Here is a 21,819-nt window from a genome sequence, read left to right on the forward strand (position 1 = left end):
AACACATAAACACACACAGACACACACAGTAGCTCCACACACCCAGATACCAAAATACTTTTTCTTCACTTCACTCTCTCCTTCCCCCATCCCCATCCATGCAGAGCCTTCTCCCCTGACCCTACTGAAGGAAAGGGAGTTTCCAGTGAGGAAACAGAGACCTTTGCCCTCAGAAAGAGCCACAGATCAATACTATTTAGACTCAGCTAGCATGTATTTCCTCCTAGGCTGAGGAAGATTTAAGTTTATGGTTCAATCCAATCTTAAAAAAAAAAAAAAAAAGGAAAGGAAAGACAGAAAATGAGGAAGTTGGGATGGCGTGCTCAAGTATTTATTTCGATGCAGCCCCAGACTTTAATACACAGGCGGCTCACTAAGCCAGCCCCATAAATCAGAGAAATCAATGGCCGTTTATGATCATTATTACTTTCTTTTTTTTAGAGGGCGTGCAAGAAAAAGATCTGACCAGAGTCCTCCCCCACCCTCTCCTCTACCTTAATCAGGAAGAAGGAAAATGGAAAACAGAGAGGGAGAGAAGATAGGAGAGTCATTTTGGGCAATGACTTCAGGGCCTTCGCCAGATTCTTGAGGTAGATGTGACATAAAGACACACAGCCATGGTGGAGGCACGGACAAAATGTTTAAGTTCTCAGAGATTCAATTTTTTTCACTGAGCAATGAAGAAAATTCTATTTGCCCACAGTGATTGGAAGATAAAAGGAAATAATAGGCAAGAAATCAAATTACAGAATAATGATATTCACATCTATACACTTTACTAATACAATCATGGGGAGTGGTAACCAACTCCTCCCTCTCCCGCTGGGTTAAAGGGAAGAGCTCTTGGCTTTGATCTCTTAGAAGAGGTGAAGAGGAGCCTAAGGAATGGGATGTTTCCTAGAGCTGCCACTCTGGTTGGCCTCTGTCCCAGCCTCTGCACCTGGTGGTCTTGGGGGTCTTGGGTATTCTAAGAGCCATGTTGGGGAAAGAAGAAAGGAGGGTAGCCCAGTTCCCAGCCATTCAAAATGGTAAGATTCTGTAACATTGAGTGCCTCAACATCACAACTGGATGTACTCAGATGGTGAAATGAGACAGGCCCTTCTTGAACTTCCGAGCATCCTGGATGTGAGCAGTCTGGATGCGGGGAGGACTACCTTGAGCCCCAGGCCTCAGATTCCCAACAGGAAGATGTGAAAGCCTTGACAATTCCAAGCTCTATTCCCCAAGGGAAGCAAAGCATGTGCTTCCAACCACCAGCGAACAACTCACCTAGGCAAACCCCATGGAAGGGCCCATCTCACTGCCTCCAACTCTGCATGAAAGTATTGGTTGAGCACTTATATAAGCAGGGGTTACTCCATACACACCAAGAAATGGGGATGGAAAGAAGGAACTTACTGCAATAAAGTCAGGAACCTATGGCACCGTCAAATGCACCCTCCAACTCCCCTCCAGGCCACTGAGCCCCAAGCCCTCAAACCTTTCAGCAGGGACTTGGAGGGGCCGTAGGCTTCCTGGGCTTGGAGTCTAGCACTGTCACTTTTCCAGCCAGGACTGACTAGGACCTCGGGCTAAATCAGGGGAATTTTTCAAGAAAATAGGTGTAATGACTAGCCCTTCTCATTTCTCACAAAATCAATCCTGCAAAAGCAACAGGAAAGAAATCCAAGGAAAGAGGTCAGAGAACAGAATTCCCATGCATGCACAAACCCAGCAACACACCTGCAGACATTCCAGCATGCAAACACAAATGAGTGCATGTACATACAGTGAGCTCACAAACGTCCAACTGTGCATCTAATTACAGAGAAATGAACACCCAGTTGCACAATACTCACACGTACAGGAATACACACAAAAAAACTGGTAGGAACTTAGATGCACCGATATCTACACAATATCACATATGCACACAAATATGTGTGGACAACTATCTAGTCACACAAGTGTAAGTACATACACACATATTGCAGAAGAGACTAAAAGGGAGGAGGGAGAGGAAGTTACAATTTTTCAAAAAATCCCAGACAAAGGGGAGATAGTATCTTCTGATGAGGGACGCCTTCTTCCTCCTCCTAATCTCTGAATGTCCGGGGCCCAGCTCTTGCCCTGGAAGAATGGGGTCCAGGGTCAGCGGCAAGAGTCAAGACATTTTACTTTTCCTTCTGGAAAGCCCGGGTGTTCTGAGGGTCCTGGAGGCTTGTGTGCACGCCACTCTCGGTGAGAAAGCAATCTAGGCTTTGTTGGGATGCTGAAGAGGACTGGGGAGCCCCCCTCCCCCAGCTTAGATTTATGTCGCAACGAGGCAGGCCCAGAGCCCACCTCAGGTTCTGGGCCCAGAGTGATGCCAGCAACGAACTAGCATTCGAGCCTCCTTTCCTCGGGAGGCTCCAGATGCCGTCCCCAGCCCGCAGCTTTGCCAACAGATTCACTCCCCACAAACCAAAAGCAGTGAATTCCAGGCGGCAGAGAAGCCAGGGAGAAGCGACCCTCGCCCTGGAGAGCTGTTCAGGGCGGCAGGCAGCCCACCGGCCTCTGTCTCCGCCCTGGAAAGGCCTTCGGACTCTGAAGGACAAAAATCTCTAGCAAAACCTCATGAAAGAAAGAAAAAAGAAAGGGGCAGGCTGGAGCTAAGAGCAGGTTGAACAGGAGGAGGCCGCAGCCCGGCTGGGCCGGCCACGCCCTGAAAGCAGCCGGGGCAGTTTCTGAAGCCAGGACTGGGGTTGCCGGCCTTTGGGTTCCGTTGAACTCAATCGGAGATCAAGCATGTCCCCGCCAGACCCTCCAGACCCGGGCCAAAGCCGAATCTGGGCTGCCTGTACCACCGCATTCCCGCTCTGCCCCCCACATTCGTTGTGCTGTGCGGTGATCTAAAGGCCCGGCCCGGCTCCCGCCCGGTGTGCGCAGGGGCGCCGCGTGCCCGGGCCCGCGCCCTTCCCGAGCCCGCAAAGAGGAGGGCCGCCAGCGGCTCGTGAGCACAGTGTACACTTTATTTCAGACTACAGGTTTCTGAACATAATAAAATCTTTGGCTTGTAGCGGCGGTTCAGTCTCGCAGTCTGTGGGGTCGTATTTCTCAACAAGTCTTCGGAAAACGAAAGGGAAGCAGGACAGACAGACCGACAGAAGGGTCGTGGGAGGTGGGAAGAGGCGAAGGCAGACACGCGAGGAAACACACTCTCACGCACACAAAGAAAAGTCCCAGAGAAACGAGGGCCAGCGATGCGGGGCGGGAGGCACCGGAGAAGCAGTAACATTCAAAAGAAAAAGGCAACGAAAACGAAACTGGGCTGGGGGCAGCGAGGCGGAGTAAGGGATAAAATAATTATAATAATTATAATAATTATAACAATAATAATAAAGGAGATTAATAAAAATGTCCAGCAAATAGAGATCGCTACACATATTTGTTTTCCTTACCTGAAATTAAATATATACAAGATCGTAAGCGGTTTGGCTAGATAGAGCTTTAAGGAGTTCGCAGTTTCGTCCCTTATACTGTGAATAGAGAATAGATCTTATTTTTCGATAGCACCTGTCCAGTCCTTCTCCCTTTCCAAAAACGTTTCGTTTAAATGTGACTGTCCATTCTGAGGATCTCTCTCTGTCTCTCTCTTGTCCTTTGCCTGCGGCTCCCCTCCTTTGCGCAGATGCTCTCTCCCCGGCGTGGGGCCGGAGAAGCGGCGGCGGCGGTGCCAGGAGGGGGCGCGGGCGCGGCGGCCGGACCGCGCGGCCCCAGCCCGCGGCGGCTACTCGCTCTCGTCTTTGTCCTGGACCGTGGTGGTAGAGTGGTTGTACAGTCCCTGGGCCATGAGATGCAGCGCCAAGCCGTTTTTAATGCCTGTGGCTTTCTTGATCTTGGCGCGCTTGTTCTGGAACCAGATCTTGATCTGGGACTCGTTGAGGCTGAGCTCCTGGGCCAGGGTCTGCCGCCGCTGTTCCGTGATGTAGCGGTTTGCCTGGAACTCCGCCTTGAGTCTCTGCAGCTGCTCGGCCGTGAACGCCGTACGCGGCCGCTTGTCTTCCTTCTCGTTCTTCTTCTTCTTCAGCTTCCTGGTGCGCGGACCTGCAGCGGCGGAGAGGGCCGGGTGGGGGTGAGGGGTGGAGGGCAGAAGGGAGGGGGAGAGGGCAGAGGAAGCCGTGAGAATTGCTGAGCCGAGCTGGGGAATCGCGCCCCGCGCTTCCGGGACAATCGCGGAGGCCCTGACGAACCCCCGCCTCCCTCCCGCCGGCTAACCCCTGGATCGAAGTGCCTCTCGCAGTGCCACTGGGTTCTCTGGGTTTCCTTCTAGGGGGTGGGAGGCAAAGGAGCCGCGGAGGAAAACTGGTCGAGGTTGTAGGTGCACCCCACACCCCAATTCAGAACAGGAAAGCCGGGGACAGACTTAAATCACACCACTTCCCAGCCAAGAAGGCGGGAATCCAAGATGGATAGGTGTTTGGAGCCTGATACGGCCCAGCCCAGACTTGGAGGGAACGGGAGCCTGCTGTCCTCACAGCCCTGAAATAAAATGGATGGGGCAGCGAGGGCAGGCCTGGGGGAGTCTCCGGCCTGCAAACTAGTCCTCCCCTCATCCTCAAGATGCGACCTACATCTTCTACATACTGTAGAGTAAGACCCCATATGCTTAGAGTTATTGACCTCAGAATCCAAGGGAATGGAGAAGGGGCTGTGAGAAGGTTGCTCAGCTCCAAAGTATTTAATGTCTGCTCCCCCTACCTCCTCTTCTTCCTCTTTGGCCTAAAGGAAGCCCTTCCTAGGTTCTGCAGGATAAGCTGAGTACCCCCTTCTCTGAAGGGGAAGAAAAGGCCCTAGCCCAGCTGCAGGCCTTACCCTCCTGACCTGAGCCCCTAGATTTTCAGTTTTGCCCCTTGGATGGTAAGAGAGGACCTTCCCCACTCCGCCCAGCTGCACAGGTAGGATCTCCCTTATCTGGGTCTTCCTTATTTCTCCTTGGAACTGTTGCTATTTCAGGATTGAAAGCTCCTGAATAACAAAAACAAGGCAGATTTGCTTTCTTTGCCCACCGATGACATATGCAAGGAGACTTCTTCTTCCGCCCCGCCCCCATCCATGAGCAAAATAGGGGCAGAGAGACAATCCTGACAAAAATCTGTGCTTTGATCCCATGATGGATATGGGAAGAGGCCACAGAAAACCTTCCCCAGGAAGGTGTAATCCCTCTCCGAGTCCAGTCAGAGAGGACGGCTGCTGCAGAGCCCAGCCTGGGAGAGAGGAAGCAGGGCAAGTGCGCAGACCAGGACAGGATTCAGCTGCTGGTCTGTGCCTAGAAAGCCTGCACCTCTGTCCACGGCTTCCACACCCAAGTCTTCTGGCATCTACTTACGGGCTCTGTCTTGGTTATGGGAGCTTATTGAGCCAAGTCAAGTCCCTGTCAGGCCTGTTAATCTCTAAAACTATCCAGAAAGAAAGGTCTTTGCGGGCATCTCCAAACCTAGCTACGGAGGGGCAACCTGGACAGCTGGCTTCAGGGGCAGAGGAGAGCATGGGGTCACCAACTGTCCTCCAAGGAAGAGTCCAGGCCTGGCAGACTGTACCGACTCCAGTCTCTGGTGAGGCTCATTCCTCTGAACTGCCCAAGCTCGAGAAGCAGCCGGTTCCCTGCCTTCCCAGACCTAATAAGAAGGAAAGCAGCCAAGAACAAAGCCAAGGGCCACTCCAGAGCAGGACTGGGGTTTAGATTAGTAATTATTAATAGCTAAGTAGGTAGAAATGGCCCAGGAAATGCGCACATCCCCAGAAAGGCCCCATTGCACGTTGTGGGTCCAGGACGTGTTGGAGTGTTGTTGTATGTATGTGCAGAGGCACGGACACTTGTAATAAAATCGTAGTCTCCCGGCCAGTCCGAGCCATGCAGCCTGACAGCTCAATCACTCTATCCATCAGGCGAGTCAATCAAAGCAGCTTTTCGGAGGTTCAGGGAGCCGGACGTGTCAATAACGGGGCTCGAGATGGCGGGGGCTGATAGCGCGCATCGATCCGCGCCCGGCGGGCAGCGGTGGGGCGGCGAGAGACCAGCCAGAGGAAAGCGGCGCGTGGCTACGTTGCTCCCGGCCCCCTGCCGGACTGCGCCGGAGTCCTGACTGTGGGCCAAAGCCTCTGCCGCTCTCCAAGGCACCGTCGGCCTGGGCGTCTGGCAGGCCTCGGCCTCCTCTCTCCGGGCTCAGAGGCTGTCGCCAGAGCAGGTTTCTGCCTCGGGTTCGCCAAGCACGAGGGGCACACGGAAGAAGAGAGGAAGGGAAGCCGAGAAAAACACGTCTGCTGCTGGCAGAAATCTGCTAAGTGGTAGATGTGCGGAAGGAAGGCGTGAAAGAAGGAAAGCGAAGGGCCGGGAGGATGTGGGAGCCGCAACGCGGAGAAGCTACGGAGGGAGACGCTCTCTTCCCCTTGGCCCCGCTTTTGGGCCTGAGCCTGACCTGTATTCCCGCCTCTCCCGCCGTCTGCCCACTCCAGAGAACTAGCAACCCCCAGCACTCACCTTTCTGGCAACTGCCTTTCCCTGGATTCTACCTACCCGGGTCACACTCTCTTACCCGGCCGGTGGAGGGAGGCTGCGCTCAGACGCTTTTCTCTCTCTTCATGTGTGCCCCGTATCTATCTCTATCTGTGTAAATAGACTCTCGCAGAAAATATCTTTGTGTCTCTAAGAACGCACAGCAAGATAATTTCTCTGGTCAAAGCCTCCTCCGGTCAAAGCCGGCGTGGGATTTCAGACCTAGATCAGTAGGCCCACCTTTCCGCCATATCTAAACACCCCTTTCCCTGGAAGAAAAATCAATGACTGTATCTTTCCTAAGAATAATAAAGATAAAACACAAAGAAGGCCCCAGGGGTTCAGAGTTCAAAACCGTGTGCCACGAGCTGTAGCTTCTTGGCGGTGGCCGCAGAGGCCGGGATCTCAGAATTGGGTGGACATTCAGCTGTGGCTGGAACTGGGGATGAGGAGGAGGAAGCAGGCGTGAGAGACAAGCGTGCCTGAGGCCCGGGTTTGCTCTCCTAGCGCCGCGGCTTGGAGTTCTGGGGGCGTCCGCGGGCCGGGAAGGCACAGCGTAGCCGGGGATTGGGTACTCACCGGAGGACGGACGATCCGAGTAACGTGTGCAGTAGACCCAGGCTGGCCATACGAGAGGCTGCTGCGAGTCAGTTTTGACCACGGGCCCGCCGTTGGCTGAACCCATAAGTAGAATGGCGGGGTTACCGTGCTCCGGGTATTTGGCGCCCTGCGCGCCGGGGCTCCCCGCGCCGCCTCCACTGCCGCCACCGCCGTCCGAGGGCTTGGCTGCTGCGGCTACTGCCGCCGCCGCCGCCACGGCCGCTGCAGCTGCCGCCGCCGCAGCTGCCGCAGCCGGGTTCCCGGCTTTGGACGCACCCGCGCCGGCGGCAGAGGCTGGCTGGGAGCCGTCGGGTGGGCCACAGTTCGCGTCCGGGGCGCATAGGAGCGAGGCGGCGCCCGGCGCCCGCGTACCCAACGGGTGGACAGGGTCTCTACCTGCGCCAGTCTGGCCTCTTTCACGTTCGACCCGTCCTCCTCCTCCTGAGCCGCCTCTGGCCGCCGCAGCCACCAGAAGCTGTGGTGGCGGCTGCTCCTTTTTACAGCCGAAGTCCGGCCTCAGGATGTTGTCGATGAAAAAGTTGGTGGTGCGGTGCAGCTGGGCCGCTGGCTGCGGCTGGTGAGCAGGCGCCGCGAGATGCTGCGGCGGCGGGGGCGGGGGATGCGGGGGGAGGTGCGGATGGTGGGCCAGGGGCGGCAGGCAGGGCGCCGCAGGCGGTGAGGGGGGCGCGGGCTGTGGGGACACCGGCACGCTGTCTCCATCGCTGCCGCTGCTGCCGCTGGCGCCCGGACTGAGGCTCAGGCTGAGGCCGCCCGGGGTCGCCGCCGCCGCCGCCGCCGCGCCGAGGCCCGAGTCGCGCTGACTTTTAGGTTCCGGCTGCTGTTCTTCCATGCTCGGCCGCCCCGCCGCCCCGGCCGCTGCGCCGGCCCCCGCCCCCCGCGCCTCGCTCCCCACCCCACTTTGCCAGCGGCCCGTGGGGGTGCGCGGAGGAAGGAGGCAGGCGAAGCCCCAGCGAAGGCACGGGGCGGGTGCAGGAAAAAAAAGCCCAGGAGTCTGGCCTGGATCGCTTGCTCTTATCGAGCAGATAGATCTCGCTGTCTCTCTCTCTCTCTCTCTAATTTGTAGACATCCAGATATGGAGGCACTTGGCTATTTCTTTTTCTTTTTGCAACCAGATTCAATGATTTGTTTTAAATGGGGAGTAAGCCACGGCCAAAACAGAAAAAGAAAAAAGAAAGCAAGAAAAAAGAAAAAAACTCCAATAATTTTTTTTCTTAAAAGGAAAAAAAAAATAGTCTTTAAAGTCTAGCCATCTTCCTAGGCAGTAGTGAGGGGTTTGACTTCCCCGAGTGTCATGCTCAGCTGTGCCCAGAGCGCGAGGCTGGCAGCGCCTTTAATCGCCTTTGCTTTTTTTGCAGGGAGAGCGCGTCTCCGCCAGCTCCCGGCTGGTTTTTTTTTTTTTTTTTTTTTTTCAAATCTCTGACAGCTCGGATCTTTGCACAAACTCTCTCGCTTGAAAAAAAAATCACCCAGGCACACTTTTTGCCTTCAAACCGGAAGCACGTGAGTCAGGGCCGCACGTGTGCGGGGCCAATGGCTAGCCCGGACTCGCGCTGACACTCGGGCCTCGGCCCAATGGGCGCGCGCGGGATTTTGCGGATAAATAATCCGGGGGCGTCAGCAGCGGGCTGAGAGGGGGCGCCGCGGCGCGGGCTTGAGCGTGGGGTACGCCCTCCCCCACCCAACCCGGAGTCCCTCCCCCTCCTTCAGGACGAGACCGAGGAGGGGGCCCGAAGCAACCGGGAGGGGTGAATTTCGGGGTGTAGGCAAATAGAGAAGCAACTCCATAAACAACTTGTTGGAGAATGCAGGATTATGGGTGCGTGCGCACGGGCATAGGGTCAGGAGGCAGGGACCTCGCTGCTTTTGCACCCGTAAGCCTAGGAATTTCTAACACAGTGTCTTTCTTCTCTCTTTCTGTCTCGCTCTTTCGCTCTCTCGCTCTCTCTCTTGCTCTCACTGCTGTGAGAGATGAGAGGTTATTGTCACTGCCGAAGTGTGTGTGTGTGTGTTTGTGTGTGCGTGTGTGTGTGAGCGCGCGCGCGCGCGCGCGCAGTGGAGGAGGAGTGAGATGAGGAGGTCAGTGCTATGAAATAGAGTCGGTTACTTTCAGAAGCTCAGTTTATTTTTTATAAGTAACAAACAAACTTAGGAGGCCCGCCGAGCTTAGCTAGCAACGCCCGTTTGTACTTCTCATGTTGGCCGGCTACACTGCTTGTCCTTTCTGGGGAATCCGCACCCATGCCCTTCCCTGTCCAGACTTTCGACAACACCGGGAGCTGCCCTGGCGCCATTGAGCCAGGCCCAGAGGGCGCAGAAGAGCCCCAGCGCCGGCCGCCTGGCCCTTCCCTGGCCGCGGGAGTCCGGGCTGTCCTGGCAACGTAGAGTTGTCCCAGTAGGGCCCCCGGGCCGGCAGAGTCAGAACGCCGATGCGCACTAGGCCCGGGCTTTCGGGTTCAGAGTAACCTTAGTGTTCGATTTCCCTGTAAAGTAGAATCAAACAAATGAAAGCGCTACACCTGGTGTTTGCCCTGGCCAGCTGACAGTGTGGACAACGAGTTTCAACGCTTGCAGGGTAACTGAATTTCCTGGGATGCTCCCAACTCCCTGGGCGTCTCGTCTCTAGCCATTTGCGTTCTTCCCTGGCTTTAGGGGCGACGACGTCTTCAGCCGTCCCTACGCTTGCGTATGCTGGGCTATTTTTCGCTGTTTCCTGGTCGAGGCACCCCAAAAGTTTTTCCATAACCAGGGATACAAGATGAAGGGGTGGAGTGAGGATCTAGGCACCCGCGGGACTTGTCTGCGGAGCCATTTTGGAGGGCCAGGGTCCTATCTGCTGAACGCTGTGGTGCCTGAGAAAGGCTCAGGCAAAAGAGGCCTTTTCGGGGCTGTCATCTTGGAGCTCCAACGGACCTCTTCGTCCTGACCGCCATCCCCAACTGGGACAGTGGAGAAAGGCTCTCTTTGAGGATACTGTCTATTTGAGACAGGCGAAACAATCCCTCCTACTCTCAGTTTTCCAGAAAAGTCACAGGGGCTAAGGGTAAGAAGAACACCCAACTAAAACCACAAGCTAAAAACTGCAGTTACTGGTTTCTCAAAGGGGCTTGGAAAGCAGGAATTCCTATTGCTCTCTGCATCTTGGGGTCAAGCCTAGGGTCTCCCGATTTCCGGGGCTGAATTCCAAGCTAGACTTTGCAGCAACAGCCTGGGGGAGAGGTCCGCTATGGCCTCCTCGACCTTCCCAAACCACCCTCAAGCCCATCTTGGAATCTCCCGGGTCCTCTTCAGTCTCACATCCAAGGGTTCCCCGAAATCTCCAGGCGCCCCCATCCCTTCTTCCCGAAATGGGGGTGGGATTTTATTTATATTTAAGTTCGCAAAATTGAAATCTTTATCCCGCAAGCAAGCGTGGGTACTTAATTAAATTCTAATTAGGACACTATCAATATCCTATTTAGCCGCGTAGCTTTTGTGCGCCGCGGTCCCTTTCAGCACCGTAAATAGGGTCTCGACGCCTTATCTCGCCTGCAGGAGACGCCTCGAGAAGGGCTGCGGAAGATAATTTATAGGTTTTAATTACTCTTCATTCCGCCTGATCAGCTTGGCGTTCATCACAGGCCTGTGAATAAAACCCTGGTCAAAAGCTCTGTCACATCGCGCTGGCAAGACGCTTAATCAAAGTGAGCGGCCCCGCGCGCCGCGCGGCCCGGCTCCTCCACGTAATTTCCAGCCAGCTGATAAAGCCAGCTGAATAATGCGGCGGCCCTTTGGAGACACCATTTACAGAAATGACTTTATTGACGGCTTAACGTCGGTAATTCATTTTACCTTTCATGTAGTGGAGCCCGGATTTGTTACAGTAATGGGATGATAAATGCACCCGCGGCCCACGAGCTCGAGCGGGATTAGGCAGTGCTCTGCGCGCTGGCTCGTCCTCCCACCTCCCCCCAGGCCCGGCCTGGGCCGGACGCTCCGTACCCCGCAACGCCCCGCACTCCATGACCTCCACCCAAGCCTTAAGCCTTCCTATCCCTCCTGCAAATGAACATGCTACTGGGAACTCCGTGTGAGCGCGGTGGCGTCCTGGCAAGGCTGCGAGTGAGGTGTGTGAGGGCTGAATGAGCAAATGTTGGCCAAGACGGATGTGTGAGGGGTCCAGGGGACTCTGAATGAGCCCAGGGCTGGGCGTGTGGGTGAGGAACTATGGGCAGGGTGAGTTGTGTGTACAAGTATGTGGGTAAAGGGATGCGTGTGAACATGTGAGTACATTTGTGTGGCCATCCTTTCCCGGGTACTTGCTTCTGCCTTTGAGAATTAAGGAATTTCTTCCAGCTTGATAGGTGCCCATGACAGGGGGGCAGGGAGGTGGACCTGTAAGAAGCAGGTGGGGAACCTGCCCAAAATGGAATGGAGCCCCTTTCTGCAAATGCCATCTATTTCTGGGCCAAAGATATGGAAGTGTGAGGGCACCCAGTGCCCATTTCCATTGCCCTGCAGCTCTGAGCTGTGCAGTCACTTGGGCAAGAGACCCCACAGAAGGCCATAGACTGGGTCTTGTCTCTGCAATAAATTGATTGTCCCCAAGTACCCTTTCCATACCCAGCCCATATAAAAGTGGAGAACAATAAGGAAGAAAAAGATTGTTTTGTTTCAAATGCCAAAGGTGGGGGGGGCATAACTCTGTTTTTTGTAACACTATTTTTCCTTGCTGGAGGGAAGAAGGGGTCCCAAAGAGGCCTTCAGTGGTGGGGAGTCCAGTAAACAGGACAGAGAGAGACCCCAACCCTCCAGCCCCTCTCCCATCCCTAGACTTCCTCCATTCTCCCAGGCTATCAGGGGCTTCCACTGAGCAGAAGGCACCAGCCAGAGAAGAAGAGTGCATGTATATTTGGGGAGCTGCTAGCTGGAGAAGTTTGGGATCATATGGTAGAAAGACTTCTGTGAAGGCCGAGAGAATATACCTTTGCTTCTCCCCTTTCCCAATTTTAGAAAAACCATTTAATGATCTTGGAGAGTGGCTTGTGGCTGTGGGGGCCAGGGCTTATATTTGTGTCTATTTGCTCGTGTATGTGAGAGCCACATAGAAAATAAGTCTATAAAACCAATGTTTGTGTGTGTGTATTTGTGTGTCTGGCTAAGGCCCCTGTATATGCACATTCGTGTGTATATCTGAGTCAGCCCCACTAGTCAGGCATGGAGAAATGTGTTTGCTAAGGGTTTTGGTGTGTGCTGTCCAGAAAAGAGAAATCTCCCACCAGCCTGTATTTGCACAGAATTTTGGATTTTGTTTAGGCAGAGACAAATGTCAGGGTCCTGGGTGCTTCCACCTCTCTTTTGAGGACGGGGGAGAAGAGAATTATAAAAGAAAACCTTGTAGCCTGGTCAGGCGTGTGCGCTATGGGCCGGGAGTATGTTGCATGCACACGGTGGTAATCGCATTTCGAGTGTAGATCAGATGGCGGTGGGGCCTCGTGGTGCGGGACATGAATGAGTTGTCGCAACACAATAGCGCGCAGCCTTCCTACGGGGACTGGGTGACCAGCGGTTTTGTTGGGAGTGAATGCGAGGAGATTTCTGCTACAAGTGCCGCGGTATTATTATGAGCCGGAAGGTCAGACTATACATCGCAGGTCCCCAAAGCCTATAGACCTTGGGAAATGTGGGGCCTCGAGCAACGTCATTGTACCTGACAGTCCTTTCAATAGACTAATTCAATTAGCGCTCGGGTTTCGGTCTTCATTTGGAGGCGATAATAATGTGGGGGTGGGTGGGTGCTGGGGGATTCGTTGGGTATTGGTTAGGGATCCTAAGCAATTCTGCCCAAACCTCAGAGTGGGACTGGGGGAGGCCGGCAAAGGAAAAAAGCCGGTGGGTGGGGGGCGCGTGGGAGCCAAACCATGGAAAATAAAATGCTCCGTTGACTCCCGAAATTGGGGTGGCAGCTGTGTTTGTAGAGGGCCCAGAAGACTGCGGGGAGAGGGTGCAAGAAGAATTTCTTTTTTGTGTGTATATGAAATAAGCCCATAAATGTCTAGGTTCCTAGAAAGCCGGAGAAAAAATCTGCTGCTGGAGGTTGTCACCTTTGAGGATTTCAATATTTGGATTTATGCCCCTGCCATCCTGTCTTCCCCCAGAGTCTTGTCCCTCTTATCCGAGGGACCTGTTCACAGCACCGACCTTTTTGTTCTAGAAACAGTTTCTCCCTCTCTCTTCCTCCCTTCCTCCCAGGCTTTCTCTTGACTCCCTGTGGAAACTGGAGGAAAGATTTCGATGATTTCTGTAAACTGCACCCAGTGGCCAGGATTCGGGCTTCCTTACTGAGCCCCGCGACCTGCCCGCCCGCCCGCGACAGGAGCCGAGGACGCCACGGTGCAAACACCCGACCTGTCGCTGCTCGCGGGTTTATGTGCGGCATTCCGGGTGCGCAGGGATGCTGCGGAGACGGAGTGTCCCTTGGCTCGGATTACGGGAAGAGGAGCCTTCTGTAACCCCTCTGTAACCCCAAACCTGTCTGGGACTGTACCACACAGCCAGACAGGCCCCTGCAGCTGAGAATTTTAGAGCTCGCAGCTCCCAAAAGCAAGCTTACTACACACAACTTCCAATTTATTTTTCTCCATTTTAATCAGACACCCCGTTTTTTCTCCTTACCCTGAATCCCATCCAAACTCCAAAACCCAAGCCCTAATTTGGTTTCAACCCTTTTCCTTCTCTTCGGGGGGAAAAAAAATCAAGTTAATTCAGTGTCTACTCTCGAATTTCTTCTATTTTTTATTTCGGTTTTTTCCCTGTTTTGCTCCCGCCTCTTCCCCAGAAGATTCCCCGAGGTCAGCGCCCCCAAGTCGAGGAGACCTCTCCCACCCCAGTCCCCACCTGTCCGAGTGGCGGCTCCCGCCTCGATCCGGCTCGGCGCGGTTCAGGGTCCATACGACTGGCCTGGAGTGTGTGCGAGTGTGGGAGCTAGTGAGGAGGGGCCAGCGCAGCTTCCGGGTTCTGCGGCTCCCCCTCTCGGCTCGTCCCTGCTCCCCGGGAGGTCCAGACTCAACTCCAAAGCCGAGGACAAACAACGCGAGAAAAGAAGAAAAAAAAAGCATCCAAGTTCTCTGCACAGGAAGGCTCCTGTGACTCCAAAACCATGTTCTTTTTGCTTGCCCCAGAATTAAGTCTTCCATCTCTGCCCCTGGACTCTTAACAGGGTTGGAGGTTGTCCCGGGCTCTTCTCCTACTGACCCGGGAAGAGAAGACAGAAGTCCGCGCGTCCGGCTCCCGGCGCCCCAGCTTCCCGCCTCCCTTCCTGCTTGCCCCGAGCGGGATTCAGGCCGCGCCTCCCCTTAGCCCTTGAGGGATGCATCTTTGGGACCCTCTTCCCGGGTTCCAGCAGAGGTCCGCGCTGCAGGGGCCAGGCGGGGAGACGTAGAAGGAAAAAGTTTGGCAGGGAAGGTGGGGCGGGCGGAGAAGGGAAAGTCTCGGGAGCCTGGAGTGGAAGAGGAAAGAGGGGCGAGAACCCGTCAGCCTCCCCCACCCCGCCCCACCTCCTTCCTCAGACTGAATCGGACCAGGGAGCGGGGAGTGGTCACGGCAATGCTGAGGCCTTCCTGGGCCACCTTCCCGGTCCGCCTGCTCCAGCAGACAGCTGGCTGGGGGACGAGTGTGCTGCCCCGCGCGTGCGTGTTTGTACGTGACTCTGCGTGAGGCTTCGGGTGAGTGCGCTTGCGAGTACCAGCATGTGCTCGAGTGTGCACGGAAGAACTGTGTGCGTTTTGTGTCTCTCTAATCCTCGTGTGGTTGCGCTGTGGCCGTGAGTGAGAGTGTGTGTGTGCGCGTGTGTAGTCTCGGTGTGCGCGTGTCGGTGTGTGCGTTTGTATGCGAGCTGGGAAGGGGAGAGCAGCTCCCTCTGACCCAGGCTTTGGAAGCGAGGTGTGTGAAGTTGCAAAGACCCTAGCTCTCTGACCCCAAACTGCACCTTCTACCCCCACCCCTCCCTCCAAACCATCCTCCCAATCCTGGCCATTGAACTTTGCATGGGCAGAGGAAACCGTTGCTTAAACCCAGATTAAAATAGCCACTGTTTGTCTCCTACGAAGACCCACCTCAACAACCCGGAGCTCTGATGAAGGGGAAGGTGGGCAACACGTGCCAAGGGCAAGATAAAAGGGACCTCAGGGATCCGGTAGATCAAAATCCCGCTTCACAGATGAGGCAACTGAGACCCGGAGAGGGGAAGAGACTAGGTCGAAGTCCCACAGAGGCCGCCACAGGTTTCAGGGCTCGCCAAACCCGGCTCCTATTCTTGTCCCGCAGCCAAGTCCCAGATGAGAGCGCAGGGGATGGTGGTCTCCTCCAGGTTTCCGACTCCACTCGATTCACCCCCAAGTAAGGTTCACCCCCTTCCTGGTGTGTGTGGGAGGGGAGGCCATCTCTTGGGGCTGAGAATGCGGGGGCCGGGGGGGGGGAGCGGAGAAGGCGGCGAAAGGGAGACGCAATCCCTTCTCTTGTCCGGTCCTTACAGTTCCTGCCTCTCCACTACGCCCCAAAAAGTTAGCAACTTCCCCTTCACCCCCGCTAGAACTTTCCTGGCGCAAGTGGTACACTTAGGGGTAGGGGGGTTGGTGAGGGGAAACCTGGCCTCACTTCCTGCGGGGGCGGGGGGGAGCGTGGAACACCGGCCCCAAAGCCATTCCAAGCTCCTTCCTCCTCCCCTGCGCCAATAATGCCCGCCCCGAAATTGTTGTGCAAAGGAGGGAAGTATGTGATCTTCTGGCTATCAAAGCGGCAAAGCCAAATATTAGAGGAGAAGTCAATAATGGATGAGCAGATTAAGAAACCCATCTCGCGGACAATTATCGCCACGATTGAAAAAGTGCCCTCTTTCCCTTATCCCCTCCCCCCACATATAAAAGAAAAAAGTATACGGAAGGATGGGGGCTGGGGCTGGCAGCCCAGGAAGGCAGCGGCGGAGCGTGCGTGAGCGAGCCGGTGCGCGGGCGTGTTTGCTGAGGGGAGACAATGCCCCCTAGGGGTGACCCCAGGAGGTCCCGCTGTCGTCGCTGGCCGAGGCTTGCACTCCGCACCCAATGCTCATTGGCCCCTTAAAAGATGGAGCGTGAGGCCGCTGCGCACGGAAGGGCTGGAATCGGGTTTCTGGTCTCCCGTTTCATACCATGTGGCACCCAGCCCGAGCTCCCCAGCTGCACGCCTTCCTGTCCCCTTTCTTTCGGGAGCGGGACCCTAGGCAGGCGGGTAGACTAGGGGCGCGGGCGGGTCACCGTCGGTTTCTCCGTGAGGAAAGCGCCACCTGTCGGCGCCATCGGAGAACCTTGGTGCTCTGGGTGGGGGTGGGGGGAGGCTGTAGAAGAGGTTGCCGGTTGGTGCCTGAGGCAGAGAAACAATGGATTTCCTGAAAGGAGATCCTTCTTGGGATCCCCTCACCTCAAGCGAGCCAAAGCTGGAGAGAAAAAGCCTTCAGGGGCAGTTTGCACTGTGACTCCGAAAGTAAAAAAATACCCAAGACATAGAAGGGTGGGCGCTGCGTTGCGGGTCAGGGACTGTTCCCAGGCCCCCTCTGCCCCCTCTGCGCTGTGTGACCTTGGGCGGGACCGTGCTTCACTCTGGCCCTCAGTTTTCTTATTTGTAAAAGGAGGCAGTTAGAGTAGATTGATCCCCTCCCGACTGTGTCTTTGAATCTAAAATTGAATCTCAGTTTATGTAGACACCTGTGTCTTGTCTATTTCTAGCCCTTAATAAATCCTAGACCTTTATATGCCATTTAATATCCTAATCTCTTATATATATTTAATGTATAGCTGCTTCATTATATTACAGTTTTCTCCATTGTCCCAGAATTTCATCTGAGTGGGCCCAAATTATGCTGATGAGTGCCCATTAAACTTTTTTTTAAAAAATTCAGGCAAATAAGAAAGCCTCGTTCGTTTTGCGATGTGGGCACCGCTGGGGAGAACTCGTGTCGTGGCACCAGTGAGGACACAATGGATGCGCCTGTAGGAGGCTTAGACGGGGTCAGAGTCAGAGAGAGGACCCAGAGGAAGGGCCTAGAACTAGTGGGGAGGAAGAGGAAGACTGAGCCCTGCCGAGCAGGGGAGGGAGGGTGTGGTAGTCCCTGATCCAACTCTCGCTGCCAGACATTGCCCCAGGAGCAGGGGAAGCAGGCATGGAAACCCATGTAGGATAGCTCAGACCTCAAGCCACCCTTGACCTTTCCATGAAATTAATAAAACACAGGAAGTGGGGAAAGAGGGCAATATTTTGCAATATTTTTATCCGGAGGAATAACCTCCGCTTCGGATCCAAGTTTGTGCCGCTCAATGGAGGCGCCAGTTCCGCAAGGTCTGGTCCTCAAGCATGGAGCAGCCGGGCCCAAGTCGGGCGCGCCCCTCGGGGAGCCCCCACACGGTCTGAGCCGGACACTGCGGGCTGCCCTAGACCTCAGCTCCGGCGGCGGCGCTAGGCTGGAGCCGCTGACCCCTCCGGCACCCGGGCAGAGACCTCACACACCCTCCCCCGAGAATCAAAACTCCCCCTAGGACCTTCGGTGGGGCTGCCACATCAAACCCAGCACCCTGTGCTTCCGGGCTGAAGGCGACGTTTCTGGTCTTGCGGGTTGCGAGTCGGGGAACCGTTCTCGGGCCGTAAACTCCATTGAGGCGATGAATTTCGGCGTCTTGAGAACCAGCGCACAGGTGGGATTCTGGGCCAGAGTTAGCGTTCCTATTTAGAGACTGGAAAATCAAGGGACTGGAGGCCCTGTCATTGTCCTGATGAGCAGCCGCCTGAACGCTGAGACCCGAGGGGTCAGTCGGGGCCTCGCCCTGACGCCCGGGAACAGGTCTGCGCAGCGCGGGAGTTTCAGCCCGCGCCCGCGAGGCCAGTCCCACTTGCGGCCGGCTGGGGTTTGGCGGTCCCCGTTCTCTACGCCCCACAGGTGACACATCACTTGTGACGCCGACGATCTCCAACCCCTCAGACCCAACCCATGACATTCCGGACTTTGTGCGCTCCCCGGAGACCCGGCACTGGGGTCAGCTGCCATCCTGCTAAGCCAGGAGGGCCTCGGATACCGGGAGCTCCAGGCCTCGGTCTAGCACGGGCAGCGCGTCGCGGCGTGGCGAGCCTGGGGTGGGTGAGTCGGGTGGCAGCGTGACACCGCCGCTTGGCCGGACCGAGGAGCAGCCAGGACTGTGTGCCCATCCTGCTGCCGGCCGACGCTCCCGGGCGGGCCACTGGACCCGGTTTTGAGGAATCAAAGACGCCAGAGGCGACAGCGCAGACGGAGACTGGGACTGTGAGCCCGGAGCTGGCCGCGACGCCGGGGCGCTGGGGCGACGAACGTCCCGCGGACTCTCGCGGCTCAGACCACCATCCGCGGTGGGACTGACGGAGGAAAACAGGCGGATTTGTGTTAAATTTTATTTTCACATTTCACTCATGTTGCCGGTCTACAGAGGGGGATAGAAAGAGACAGAGATAAAGGTGGGAGAGAGAGAAAGTTTTGTTTAGGGGTACCTCCCCCAGAAGACGCCTGAGCGGTGAGAACCGGCTCAGTACATACCGGGGCGTGTCTGGACCAGTGGGCCCCGTTCGGCTCTGAACTGCCAGTCTGGGCCGGCTAATTCCTGTGTGCCTGCTAAGCACACCCGGAGCCCACGGAGGTGTGTAGTCCCCTCCTCCCAATCTTGCAAAGGAGGAAACTGAGGCTTGGAGAGACTTCACCTGCCCCAAGGGCATGCCCATAGCAAGCGAAAAATGAAGAACCAAATCTTTCCCCAGTTCCTGGGAAGCCAGATGGGGACCAATTCTCTCAGGGGTCACTCGGAAGTCGCCCTGCAGGCCCTAGGAGAAGGGGAGTTATAGTTTCCCCCCAACAGACAGGAGGCCTTAGCGCTCCTGGGCCATCGGGTAGGTGGGTAGGTCGGGGCCCCATTCCCTGCCAGGGCGTCTGGGAGTGGGGAGCCCTCTGCCTGCGCGCTGTCCAGACGCTCCGCGAGGGGCTGAACGGAAGTGTTAGGAGAGATCTCCGGCAGTGGCCCCCAATCCCAAAGGCTCTGCCGGCCCAGGAGACGGCCTTCTGTTTTTGTCACCCAGACAGGGCGGGCCTGAGAGCAGAGGCGGAGACCACAGCCTCCCCTTGTAGATATTGCCTATTTTCTTTCTTCTAACTTCCAGGCTCTGTTGACCCTGGAAGGGGCCCAGCTAGACTCTGGCTTGCTGGGTTGTCAGCACCTGGAGATGGGGGTGGGGCAGAAATGCTGCTCTGGGCAGGCCCCCAGGCCTGAGCTCCTGGGGTGTGGCAGTTGCATTTGGGCCTCCAAGCTCCTGGCTGGTCTCAGTGGACACTAGCCAAGGCCCAGACTTTTCCAGATGTGTTTATGGGCACCGGGAGAGAACCGTGGCTGGGGGCCTGCGGGGAGCTTGGGTGCCAGAGACTAAAAGGCCCAGCCTTCACCAGACTGGTGCCTCAACTGCCAGGACACAAGAGATGGGAGTGGGGGGCGGGTGTAGTCAAGCCTGGTGGCAAAACCCAGAGGACCCAGCATTTTCCTATCGTCCTGGGGCCCTTCACTCTCAGATCCAGCAGCCCATCACAGTGTCTGTCCCCACCTGGCAAGGAGCACACACTGCCTGGAAGCCCTAGAGTTGGGCCTCTGCTCGCTGGGAAGAGGATGGAGGCAGGGGTAGGGAGGAAGGGACTTGAAGCCTACCGGAGGGCAGGAGACGAAGGGCCAACATCATCAGGAGGCATGCTGGTCCCTGCCTTGACCCTAGTTCACTCACAAGGCGACAGGGAACTCCGCTGGTCCCCAGAACCTGCTGCTGGTGGTGCACTCAGAGGGGTTTCTGTTGGTCCCACTGCACCCACGCCCAGTGAAGGGACTTCCCCTGCAGAGAGAAAGGAGCTGCCTAAGCCTTGCTGTAGGAGGGTGCAGGTATTCTGAGGGGAGGGGGCTGGCGTGGCCCGGAGTGGTGGGTCCCACAGCTAAGCCCCTGACATTTCAGTCCCCTTCCTTACTCCCATAGGTGTTCCAGGTCCTTACCTTCCTCCCTCCTTCCGCCTTCTCCTCCCCTGTGGTTTCTCCTTTAACCGGAGGAGCATAACAAGAGGTCTTGCAGTGAGAATATCTTACTGTGAGGTAGGACTGGTGGCTTCTCATGCCCTGCCAGGACTCTGAGGATGAGGGGATAAGCCACCTCTTTACAGCCCAGCTCAGAAACCCCCACTCCCAGCAAAATACAGAGCCTGCTGACCTGCCCTATCTCTCTATTTTAACAGACCTGATTAGGATTTTTCAAATGCTAAATAAAACCTTCCTATCAGAAACTACCTTAGATCTGGCAATCATAACCCTAGGATTTTATAGGTATCTTTAATGAAGAGAGTGAGAAAGAGACTAAGAGTGTTCACATTGCTGAATGATTGTGAACTTGAACTTAATGAGGGTGTTTTCTAGTTTTTCTTGAAAGGTCTTTAGACCTTGAGCCAACATTAAGGAAGAGATCTCCCCCTACAGCTCCTAGAATTCATAAGCACCTTGATAGTGGAGCACTGGGGATTGGAGGTGCAAAACTTGAAAGAGTATGGGAGGAAATTTATATTGGCTGAGTCACCAGAGAGAATGGAAGCCAAGAGACTGTGCTGCCATCCCTTCTCCATCAACCTTTAGCATTTATCTCTTCCCCATTGGTTTCCCCAGCTATCAGGTGTGGACCAGACAAGAATGTTGCAAGGAAAAACTAATTAAACAGTAGTACAATGCTTTGAAAAATATTAAGTGTCATGTAAATGCCTAATGCTAATAATATTCTCGGTGGTGGTAATTATGTTCCAGGAGGTACATTCCTAGACAGCCCAGTGCTGAGCCCGAATGTGCAGCTGGTCTAGGAGGAGCCCTGGGAACGCCCACCCTTTCTGCTGCTGAGCCTAGCTCTGAATAGCCATGTGTAAGGGGGGCGCTGCAGGTCATGCCCCTTCACCTGGGAGGCAGAACAGGTTTAATCCTGGCTGGAAGTCTTTAAGCAAGTCACTGCAGTTCATCACCTATAAAGTAGGAATAATAGCATCTGTATCACAGGATGATGGGAGGATTAAATGACAGAGTGTGTGTAAAGCACTTAGGTAAAGTGGCAACTAGTTAAGTGCTGTGTAAGCAGTAGGTATTCTTTCAGTTGAGTTTACCTAGCTCTAGCGGCTTGATCAAAATGGGGCTTTCAAAAGCCATCTGGCTCTCACGTTCAGATCTAATCTGTTATTTGGGATCCCAAGACCCCTTTCTTGTGCACCTTTGGCTGGGGGTGGGGTAGCAGCATTTCCACTTTATTATCTGCACTCCCAGCTCACTTTCAAGTTGCTGGTCAGCTAAAGGGCTAAACAACATGTGGCACTGGGTTCAAGACTCTTTTAAGCCCTGAGCTCTTAGGCCAAAGCAGGCCTTCTGCCCCTTCTCACCCAATGCTCACCCACCCAGTGGAGATGATTCGATTAGGGGCCCAGAGGACGCTGGCCTGGGGCTTTTTTGCTACCCTGGCCATGAAGGCTCTGGAACATTCATCCTGTATAGAGAGTGAGTTCCCTGCCACTGGCTGGAGAGTGAGTGGAGAGGGTTGACATCAGACAGGACAGTCTGCTTCTGCCGCATCCAGCTTCCCTGCCCTGAGTGGCTTCCAGGATGT

General features: G+C 55.3%; 1 protein-coding gene across 1 annotated transcript; it reads right to left on the minus strand.

The window, feature by feature from the left end:
- Positions 1 to 2,970: 2,970 nt before the first annotated feature.
- Positions 2,971 to 8,444, minus strand: EN1 (engrailed homeobox 1). Its single transcript, XM_045559082.1, has 2 exons — positions 7,095 to 8,444; positions 2,971 to 4,066 (listed from the first exon to the last, which is right to left on the minus strand). The coding sequence occupies exons 1-2, from the start codon at positions 7,963 to 7,965 to the stop codon at positions 3,750 to 3,752; spliced, it is 1,188 nt and encodes a 395-aa protein (XP_045415038.1). The 5' UTR covers positions 7,966 to 8,444; the 3' UTR covers positions 2,971 to 3,749.
- Positions 8,445 to 21,819: the final 13,375 nt, after the last annotated feature.

The sequence above is a fragment of the Lemur catta genome, chromosome 8 (assembly GCF_020740605.2).
Source record: "Lemur catta isolate mLemCat1 chromosome 8, mLemCat1.pri, whole genome shotgun sequence".
Lineage (NCBI taxonomy): Eukaryota > Metazoa > Chordata > Mammalia > Primates > Lemuridae > Lemur > Lemur catta.

What these genes read in the sequence shown, in the direction of transcription:
- EN1 (XM_045559082.1), bottom strand. Translation starts at nt 7,965, where the DNA reads ATGGAAGAACAGCAGCCGGAACCTAAAAGTCAGCGCGACTCGGGCCTC. An exon ending in CTCGGATCGTCCGTCCTCCG is followed by an intron (nt 4,067 to 7,094) that starts GTGAGTACCCAA and finishes CCGCCGCTGCAG; the next exon opens with GTCCGCGCACCAGGAAGCTG.